General features: G+C 36.4%; 1 protein-coding gene across 1 annotated transcript; it reads left to right on the forward strand.

The window, feature by feature from the left end:
* The first annotated feature begins 3,965 nt into the window (after positions 1–3,965).
* LOC110868454 (ubiquitin-conjugating enzyme E2 32) lies at positions 3,966–9,875 on the forward strand. Its single transcript, XM_022117613.2, is given in 6 exon segments — positions 3,966–4,078; positions 4,197–5,479; positions 5,944–6,001; positions 6,690–6,806; positions 9,345–9,592; positions 9,594–9,875. Coding segments are annotated over 5 exon segments (549 nt in total). The 5' UTR covers positions 3,966–4,078; positions 4,197–5,477; the 3' UTR covers positions 9,718–9,875.
* Positions 9,876–11,480: the final 1,605 nt, after the last annotated feature.

Consider the following 11,480-nt stretch of genomic DNA (forward strand, 5'->3'; position numbering starts at 1 on the left):
ATGGCTAATTTGGCATTATGTAGTTTTTAATATTAATTAAGTATATTCATAGAGACGACCGTCAAGAATGTAGATTAATTGTGTGTTAATGTGTTATTTGTACTTTAAGAAATACGAAACCTATGATAGTGATAAGAATTTTGGGTGTTAGCTGTATTTATTATATCAAAAATGACTTGCAAATGTTTCTTTAAAAGATGCCATGGCTGGGTGTTAAAAAAGAAACTCATAGCAATATTGTATTTCCATCATGCATTTCGAGTACAACACTTATTTAATTGTTAGACAGCATGGTGTGGGTTCGCGCCCCTGCCACATCAGCTGGGTGGCTCCCCCAACACCGCCCCTCTCTAGTTAAAGAGGGGGGCCATGATGGCTCCCCAGCCCAATAACGGACATTGAGACCTGGTCTTAATGTGTGGGATATAAAAAAAAAACATGTCAAGTTCTGGGTCAATATGGTCTGCGCAAACCGGCACATGAAGGCTTGGTTTTGGATGGGATTTTCTATTGACAATCTATCCAAGGCCAGGGCTTCTTGTTCTTGTTTGGGCCTTGGTTTGATGCTGTTGATGAAGGCCCACTATTGGGTTATGTTGCTCATGATTGAGTCCCATATCTGGACTCCTTTGCCGTTATTAATGGCCCATAGATGTATCATGGGAGTTGAAGAAGGCTGAGGCTTATTTTTAATACTTGGGCCCGGGTTTGAAGCTGTTGTTGAAGGCCCAAAACTGGGTTATGTTGCTGCTGTAGGAAACCTAAGCTTTCTCCATGGGCTTTCTCTTGCTAACAACAGCTTTCAAGGAGCCATCCCTCGTGAGCTTGGTCGTCTTTTTAGGCTACGTTTCCTATATTTGAACAAAAACAAATTCAAGGGGGGATCCCAAATAGCATATCAAGTTGTTCTAACCTTGAAGAGCTTGAAATTTGCTTTCACTATTAACTGAAATTAGCTTGGCTGATAATCAACTCACCGGTAGTCTTCCTCTCGCCATAGGCACAATGCTCCCTCATCTTGTCCTCCTTCAACTTTGGGGTAACCAACTAACTGGACCTCTTCCATCATCCATTTCTAATTGTTTAAGATTAAGAGGTCTTGAAATACTTGACAACAAATTTAGTGGGGAACTGACAATCAGTTTTATATCCTTAGGTAATAATATATTGAGAAGCAAAGAAGCTGATGAGATGAAGTTTATTGAGACTTTGAAAAATTGTACCTCAGCTTTCAAGGAGTACTCCCTCGAATCTCGATCAATCGGTAACCTTTCTAATCGGCTTCAATATCTACGCAAATCAATTACATGGAAACCTCCCGAGATCAATTGGTAATCTAGTTGGTTTGAGGACTTTATTTCTAGGAGGTAACCAATTCATAGGAAATATCCCGTCAATGATTGGTAATCTTCAAAAATTACAAGATCTTTATTTATAGGCAAATTGGATTTAAATAATCTTAACTTTCTCAACTTAGCCGATAATAATACCAACTCAATTATTTGCTGGTAATAATCTGAATTGGTCCACTTTTGGCCGATAATTGTCTGCGTTAAAAATAGCTTAATGGAGTTAAGTTTATTTCCGAATTACACACCGATGTTTTAGGGCTTTTGATTAGAACGAGGATACGAGTTGATTGATATAAATTTACCTCGAAATACTGCCCCAAACGACGAAAACGGTACTTCAATTCGGGTGTTTAAACTTCCAATTAACAAAAATCAAGTCGTTTGGAGCAACGTTCCGAGATAAGTTTTACATAAATCGACTCCTATCCTCATTCTGATCAAAATCCCTAAAACATCGGTTTGTAATTCGGAAAAAAACTTAACTCCATTAAGCTATTTTTAACGGCGGACTATTATCGACCAAAACTGGGCCAGTGCGGATTATTATCGGCACAGTCAAATTGAGATGGTTGGGATTATTTAAATTCAATTTGCCTTATTTATATGAAAACCAATTTTCGGGAATGATTCCTGATACCATGGGGAACTTATCATTGTTGATCAAACTTGATTTATCTTCAAACATGTTGGAAGGGGTTATTCCATCAAGTCTGGGAAATTGTCATCGTCTATTAGAGTTGTACATTAATGATAATAAACTCAGCGGGAAATTTTGAATCTTTCTCAAGAGTCAAAACAACTTGTCTGGTTCGCTTTCAAGCTCTATCTATAATTTTGAATCTTTCTCAAGAGTCAAAACAACTTGTCTGGTTCGCTTTCAAGCTCTATCTATAATTTTGAATCTTTCTCAAGAGTCAAAACAACTTGTCTGGTTCGCTTTCAAGCGAGATTGAAAACTTCAACTTGTTGACTACATTGGATTTATCTTATAATAATATATCAGGTGTGGATGGTTCAAATGAAAATAATTTTTTTGTAAAAATAAGTTTCAACCAATAAAAATGCTTTATTTTTTACTTCATTTAATATTTGCATTTAGTTTAGTGTAAGGGTATATTTGCAAACTTACATACATTATTAATTTCTAGTCTTTCTCTTTAATAGTTAACTACATTAAATTTGTAACTTATTTTCAAAATATATATTTTTTCAAGAAAAATATTAATATTTAGAGTGTAGGACAAATTACTAGGTGTGTGGGATAAATTACGAGTTGTGTAGGATAAATTTAAATATGTGTAGGATAAACTTCGAAATATGTAAGATAACTTTTTATGTGTGTAGACAAAAAAAAATAGTATAGAGAATGATAGTCTTCATGTGTAATTAGTTAGTTAAAGATAGAAATAAATAAGATGAAAGAAAAACTACTTAATATTTTACAATTGTACCCTTTGTTGTTTTTCTTCTCAATTAAATTTTCTTCTCAAATAAACCTCACCTATATCTGATAACATCATAGTAACCTTGGTGATTGTGGTAGCCTTTCAAGGTTATCCCTCAAAGAAAACTTGTTTCCAGGTATGATACCGTCATCATTAAATTCCTTGAAAGGACTGGTGGAACTCGATATTTCTCATAATAATTTATCAGGACAAATTCCTAATTTTTTAGAATTGTTTGAGTTAGAATATTTGAACCTACCGCATAACGATTTTGAGGGTGAGGTACCAACACTAGGAGTGTTCGCCAATGAAAGTGCATTCTCTATTTTTGGAACAGTAGACTTTGTGTGGACTTGTAGAACTTGGGTTACCCAAATGCAACACGACAAATAAGCATAAAAAAAAATGTTTTCATCGATTTGTAGTAGTCATTTTGATTATATTCACCCTTTCCACCATAATATGTATAGCATATCTGCATATGCTTGGTGTAAGAAGAAGAGGAATAGATATCTCTCTCAACCATCAATGACCGATCGATCCTTGAAAGTTTCTTACACTCAACTTCTCAAAAACAACGAATGGATATAAAAAAGGTTGAACATGAATTGCAACATATTCTGAATACACTTAAAAATATTTGAGAAATTTTGGCTTCAATACACAATATTTGAGGTACATTGTTCATTAGCTGCATCACTAAGCTTCTATCATGAAGATAGTATTTGTCACTATTCACTACTAGAAAACTAGGCAATTGCGACCAAATTTTGCGATTAACATAAGACGGTCGCAAAATTAGTGACCGTTTTGTGACTAAAACCAAAACAATCGCAAAATTAAAGACCAATCCAGATTCGATCGCAAAACGGTCGCAAATTTTGCGACTGTATTTTTGTGGTCGGAAAACAGTTGCAAATATGAGAAAAATAAAAAATAGTAAAAGTTACGACCGTTTAAAACAATCGCAAATAAAAAAAACAAAATTTGCGACCGTATAAAACGGTCACAAATACGAGAAATATATAAAAAAAAGTTGCGACCGTTTAAAGCGGTCGCAGATACAAGAAAAATAGAAAAAGCAAAAAATTATTCATCAGTGTTTAGGGTAAAAAATGCAAATAATCATAAGTTCTGGGTTAAAACTGAGAGTAGCCATAAGTTTAGAAGCTTCAATCAGACGATGGAGTCAAAAGCAGATCTGTTCATCTTTCATCATCCTCATCTGCGACTCACGGTACATCTGTGACTCCGGCGATCATCCTCGTCATTCATCATCTGGTATGTGTCACTCTTCATTTCCTTTAATAATCCGACTCGATGTTAGCAATCCGACGACTGATTCCAGTTTGAAACCATGTGTTAAATCCGACGACTGATTCCAAATACGTGATTGAAGAAATCCTCACCAATCTGATTTTGAGGAGTTCTGCCGCTCGAAGAAATCCTTTCACCGATCTGATTCTGGTGACACCGATCTTCATTTCCTTTAAGTTCTAGTTTCATTGTTAATGGTTCAGATTCATGATACTGTGTCGAATTGCTAGGGTTACGGAAGCTAGAAGTTGTGATTTTGTTTTGTTTGTGTTTGTGTTTGATTAACTGATTGACTCTGTTTTTTTTCGTGCTTAATTGTGTTTTGGAAAGTGAAATTAGGATTACTGATCTGATTTTAATTTTAGGTTTTACAGAAATTAGAGCTCCTGATCATGTGTTTCTTCTTGCATGTTCGTATTCAGTTGTGTTTAGGAAAGAAATTAGGATTAGTCAACTATTAGATTCACTGATCGAATTACAATATGAGGTTTTATAGAGTTCATGACTCTGTTTTATATTTTATGTGTTCGTATTAAGTTGTTATGAACAATGCTGCATCTTGTTAATTCTGCGATTTTAGAACCAATTTAATTTGGAATCATGTTGTTATGAATGATGTTGCATCTTGATATGATGAATTTTGGATTGATTAGGTTAATTTTGGTTTTTATTGCGAGTTTTTGGTGAGATTAGGGTTTGAGATCTACGATTTAGGTTATGAGATATGGAGAGGGTTTGAGAGAAAATGAGCACAGTAGTAAACAACTTTGTGATCAGATGGGTAATCTTCTTACTATGGTATGTTTTTCAGTGATTTTGTTAATGGGAATAGGAAGTTTTGTTATGCATGATTGCATGCACTCTAGATGTTTGTTGAAATGCCAGTGCTGAATTTTTTAGTTTGTTAGGGTTCTTTTGGTTCAAGTTCTTGATTATTGAAGCTTGATTGTTTATGATATTCCAACTGCCCTTTAACACACCTTGGTGTTTACTAGACAGTAGCCAATTGTGGCATAATTTTCAAGAATTAGCAATTGAAGCAAGTTATAAAGTTTATGCTTATAAAATAGTTATCAGCATAGCTATCAAAGGCGCGAAGCGCACTCTAGGCACATAGGCACCAATTTGGGCCTAGGCGCCAAAAGCGCCTACATCATTTTGTTACGGCGAAAGATTCTTTTGTTTAGGAAGAAATTTATTGATGTCGCGATTGATAGCTACAAAATGATGTACCATAGTTTTTAATGTGTAGTTTGTAGCTGTGGGTGTGATCGGTTTTGGCGTGTGGATTAGCACTCATCATGATGGTTGTAGAAAATAGCTCACTCTTCCGGTTTTGGGTCTTGGTGCTGTAATATTCGTGATGTAAGATATCTCTGAGCTTTTCTTCGTTTTAATTTAATAGGGTTAAAGACTTTACTCATCATCATCATTATCATCATCTTCATCATCATAACCTTTGTGTTGCAATAATATCCATGTCGAATTTTACATTTGGAATGCATTACATATATAATCATGTTATATTGGTAAAATTTTTGAGGTAGACCAGAAGTGTTGTAATTTTTTTCCAGCCAGGCAGGCGATTAAAAATGGAAATTGTTGCAGTTTTGATGAGACTGAGGATTTTTAGAAGTATCTCACTCACAATTGCACAAAGCGAATGAGTTGAGAGTGAATACACACACGCACTTGTCTTTCAACCAAGCTTTGTTGCTTTTTAAATTAAATGATCTTTTGTGTCCCTTTTTTGATATTTATAACATGACTAGCAGTGGACTTCCATTTTTAACAAAAACATCATAATTGATCCTGAATTTCACATGCAGGAGAATATCTTTGAATGGCAATTTGCAATTAGGGGGCCAAATGATACTAAATTTGAAGGTGGAATTTATCACGGCCGAATTTGCTTAAGTAGGGGTGCAAACGAGCCGAGCTACTCGCGAGCTACTCGAGCTCGGCTCGAAAAAAAGCTCGAACGAGCCGAGCTTAATCGAGCTCGAGCTCGAGCCCGAGCCTAAAAACAAGCTCGTTTAGTAAACGAGCCCGAGCCCGAGCTTCGCTTATCGAGCTCAAGCCGGCTCGCGAGCCTTAACGAGCTTTCTTTTTATATATTTTTTATTAATATATTAAACATATATTTAAATAATAATATTTACCATTTATATAAATATAAAAAAATAACTAAATAATATGTATAACAATAATTATAATTAATAAATACTAAACGAGTCGAGCCCGAGCCCGAGCCGAGCTCGAGCTTAAAAAATTACCTTCGAGCCGAGCTCGAGCTTTTGAAATAAAGCTCGAATCGAGCCGAGCTCGAGCTCGAGCTTTCATATGTTAAACGAGCTCGAGCCTGATCAAGCTCGAGCTCGGCTCGGTTCGTTTGCACCCCTAGCTTAAAAATATCCAATCATCATCCTGAACATTGGCAACCATCATGGAGTGGTGAGTGTCTGATTTTCACTTTTTTTTTATTTTGGTTATGTCATTGTGACTTTTACACTAGTCAACCTAATATCATGACTTGCAGTTAGGACTGCTCTAACAGCACTAATTGCATTTGCAGTTAGGTGCTTTGGGCTCATTATACTACAAGAAAGAAGAACAGCGTGATCTTGCAGTTAAATCTCGTGAAACTGCACCGAAGTTTGGTTCTCCTGATCATCAAAAGCTCATTGATGAGGTCGTACAATAACCCGAACTTTTCATTCTAATTGTTTGACTTTCTAGGTCAAATAGATATAATTACATTTTCGAATTTGATATAAAGGTCTTATATTATTGAAATACTTCTAATTATAACTTCTGTTAGAAATATGATCATCTATAATTAGTTAAACTTTAGTTATGTTATGTATAATATTCGAACAATATGTATGCATGATATGTGAACCGATAGCTAGTATATTAGGATAAGTATGATAAGCGGTTCATTTGGATAAGCGGGTATTGATATTTCAAACAACCTATAATGGCAGTTACCCGCCAAAATCCAACCGCCAAATTATGATGTATTTATATGTAATACCGGCAATCTTTTGCCGGTTACCAAGACATTTTCCCGCAATATAGAAAGTGTCCTCTCAAATCTTTGTTTTCTCATTCTTTCTGAATCTGCACATTAAAATCACCATGCCTGCAAACAAGTTTGTTTCGTCCGCTGCACATGTACACACTACTGCAGATGGTGATGACACTTCGGTTGGCCAACATAGTGGTATCAGAGCCATGTTCGCTACCAGATCTGATGCAGAGATCAAACCAACTGCAACGACAATACCATGTCAACATTGTACTGAAGAGAAGAATGAAAGAAAACAGCGAAGCCGACGAGAACGAATATGCTATTACTGTCATTTGCCTGGCCACCAGATTTACACATGCAAATCTAAGGAGAATGATGAAGAATCGCAACTAATAAGACAAGCGATAAATGCTGGAACAAGAACACAGAATGATGAAGTTCATTGCCGAGAAGAGATGATAGTAACCGGCACCGACGGTGGGCAATGGAAAGATTTCTGGTATGTCAATCCGACATTCAACCATCATTTTGTAGGTAACATAGATGTTTTCAAACGTGTAAAGCATATTATGGGGGTAGAAACCAGATCCGGTATGAACAATTTCTTGTTCATTCGGGGAGTGGGTGTAGTAGAAATGAAAACGGGAAATGATACGCTGAATATCCCTAGTGTGTTCTACTCACCGGATATCGATCGAAACGTTTTAAGTCTTGAACAATTAACTCTTCAAGGCTTCACGGTTCGTCGTTCCGGTGACACTTGCAAAATTTTCCCCATGTTCTCACCACCGGTGATGAACACGAGGAATAGTGAAACGGGTTTAACAAAAGAGGAGGAATTGGGATCAAAGGAAAAGAAAAGGTTACAAGAAATGTGCGGAATCGATGATGAATTTAAAGACGAGTTTCTGAACTCTTACTTCGAAACACTAGATGTTTCAAGTGAACTTGAAAATGATTGGAATCTAATGATTCTGAAAACATTAGAATTCCGGGATTTTTCCGATTGTAAAGCACTAATAAATATGCTTGATGATCAAGAATATGTTTTCAAATACAAAGGAATTCTTCAACAAAAATTTGAAGAAATGATTCATTGGTTCCTATATGTATATATGGGAATCACATCAAGACCGGTGCCTCCTTACTTTCCTGATCAACGAAAAATAGACTTATTAAGTCTATATATCTTGGTGGCAAAAGATGGCGGATATCGAGAGGTTACTACCGAGAACATTTGGCCCATCATAGCAAAAGATTTGGGGTTCGAGTACAAAGATGGAGATTATATGAGGATTACATATGCAATGTATCTTGATGTTCTCGAATACTACTACAAATTCAAATCAGTGCAGGAGGCTGTTCATGTGAAAGAAATGGTGAATGAAGGGGCTGAATTCTCAGGAGATGCATACAGGAAGACATGCAGTGAAGGAACGAATCAGAATGAACAGGCTGATAATGTTCATGCAGGTGTCGATGCAACACAGTTTGCATTGTTTGCTGGAAACGGATGGGAAGATAACTGGAACTTACACAAGAGAAGGAAGCGGTTCAACTTTAGCTACATGAAAAAGGCAATGGACGACGCCAATCAGAGTGTAATGAAGAAGGGTTTCAACATAACCAAAGTTTAAGGGGGTTGTGTTAGAAATATGATCATCTATAATTAGTTAAACTTTAGTTATGTTATGTATAGTATTCGAACAATATGTATGCATGATATGTGAACCGATAGCTAGTATATTAGGATAAGTATGATAAGCGGTTCATTTGGATAAGCGGGTATTGATATTTCAAACAACCTATAATGGCAGTTACCCGCCAAAATCCAACCGCCAAATTATGATGTATTTATATGTAATACCGGCAATCTTTTGCCGGTTACCAAGACATTTTCCCGCAATATAGAAAGTGTCCTCTCAAATCTTTGTTTTCTCATTCTTTCTGAATCTGCACATTAAAATCACCATGCCTGCAAACAAGTTTGTTTCGTCCGCTGCACATGTACACACTACTGCAGATGGTGATGACACTTCGGTTGGCCAACAACTTCATTAATTTTTTCAAGAAAGCACACGCAGAAACTGGTAATTTTTAGCTAGTAAAAATATGCATTAAAGTGAAGATTGGCTTTATACAAGTCAACTGGTTGCTTTCTTTTAGGTTGCAATGATCACATATCTAAATGTGCAGATTCACGAGTACATGATCAGTAAGGCATCTCCGGTCCCTCAACCTAACTCCCTGGAATCTTCAGAACCACCAGCTGCCGCCACAGAACAATCCTGTGAAACACCGGTTAGTCCTGCTAACACTAATGCTATCACAGAGATAACTGAGCACGAAGAACAACAGCATGAAGTTCCTTTAAACGAGAACCAAGAAGCTGAAGAGTCAAGGGTGTCAGCGCAGGTGGCTCCTGTTATACCTCCTGCAACTGTGAACGCACCAACCGATGCTTCAGAAGCCGGCTGATGACCGCCTGTTCACAATAGCAGCGGTTGGACTGGCGCTTGCTATTGTTGTGCTTCTGTTGAAGAAGTTGATGAAAGCCAGTTTTCTATGATTATGAAAATTTGATAATATGTAAACTTTAAGTGGTATTTGATGTTTTAAGTGGAATATGTATTTTGTTATGATAACTTTGGTATTTGATGTTTTAAGTGGAATTTTTTATATAATTGTGAAAATTTGATAATATGTAAATTTTAGAATTGATACTATATGCAGGTTACACTAGAAAATGGCTATAATTAATAAAAATTGCGACCGCAAAAACGGTCGCAATTTTCAAAAGGCAAGCAGCTGCAAAACAATCGCAATTTGTAAAAGGCATGCGGTCGGAAAACGATCGCAGTTTGTAAAAGGCATGCGGTCGGAAAACGGTCGCATCAAGACCGTCGCAACCAAAGTCCCACAAAACCAAGAGCAGTCGCAATATTTGTGATCATTATTAAAGTCGCAAAACCCAGGTCGCAAAAGATAGCAGCAGTCGTAAGTTAGTCGGAGTAGAGCAATTGCGACGGGTGTTTTTCCGATCGCAGTTCCGGTCGAAAAACGGTCGCAACAGGGCAATTGCGACAGGTTTGTGACCAAAATTGCGGTCGGAAAAACCTACTTTTCTAGTAGTGATTACTTCTTTGTTACTTTGCAAAGACATGCTGTTATTTTGCTTAATTTAATGTTGTAAAATAGTATTATTCGTCTTGTTGGAAAAATATTTAGACAGTCGATAGTAAAAGAAATTGTATATAATTGTTAAAATATATACATATACATTGTATCAGTTTAATATGTATACATTCGACTTATGTATTAGTTTTTTAATATTTTGGTTATTTTTTTGTTACATGTTGTTACTGGATGTTAACTGGACATACTGGACAAGTTGACTGCTGGATACTGGACAACTTACTGGGCTTCGACTTATGTTGGGCTGCTGCTTTGTTTTTGGGCTTATTGCAGTTGTGTTACAAGACCCGGGTTGGGATCTACTTAACACCCGCGTATAAGAGTTTTCTCACCTAACTTGTTATCATTCAGTCAAGATATTTTGTTTCCAGAATTTTCTCTCGTTTCTCTCTCTAAACATCACTTAGGGTTTCTGTCCGTTTAATCACTGATTTGTTTTGTATCAGTGATCTTGTTGTGAGATCTTGTGAGAATCGATGATTATCGTGTTGATAATCATCTATAGTTGAGGGTTGAGAGTTAATTTTGGTTGTATCTTTGTTCTTTTCTTTGTTTTCAGTTGTAATCATCAAGTCTGTTGATTAATAAAGCTTTTGGTTCGAGTTCTTGTTGATTACAGTTTGATACCGTTGTTCTTGACAATAGTCCTAAACCGTAAAGTGACGATAAAAAAACGAAAATGCTCTTTATAAATGGATCATTTTAGAAATGTCATAACCATAATGCATGTCCATGTAAAAGACCTTATGAGTATATTGAGAGCAAAATTTTCCCTTATGTGTATGTAGGTCCCTTCACGGAGGATGACGAACCTAAACCTTGTTATACTAACCCACTAGCGAGTGCGGAATCCAAGCTAGCAAGCAAACCGGGATGAAACAAGTATAAACACAAACACACAAGGGTTCACCGATTAACACCACTGTATTAATACGTATGAAGGTTCCGATTACAAGCACAATGTTTACAAATCTAACTTGCAAACTCTCACTATGTGTGTGTGTGTTTCGGACAGAATGCTCTCAAAGAAACTCTCTATCTTTCTGTGTGCATCTCTAAGTGTCTCTATCTGTCTCACATACACTGCATGGGTATATATATACCCAGCCCAGGTTGACATGTCCGAAGGATTCGATA

The sequence above is a fragment of the Helianthus annuus genome, chromosome 7, assembly GCF_002127325.2.
Source record: "Helianthus annuus cultivar XRQ/B chromosome 7, HanXRQr2.0-SUNRISE, whole genome shotgun sequence".
In the NCBI taxonomy this organism is placed as follows: domain Eukaryota; kingdom Viridiplantae; phylum Streptophyta; class Magnoliopsida; order Asterales; family Asteraceae; genus Helianthus; species Helianthus annuus.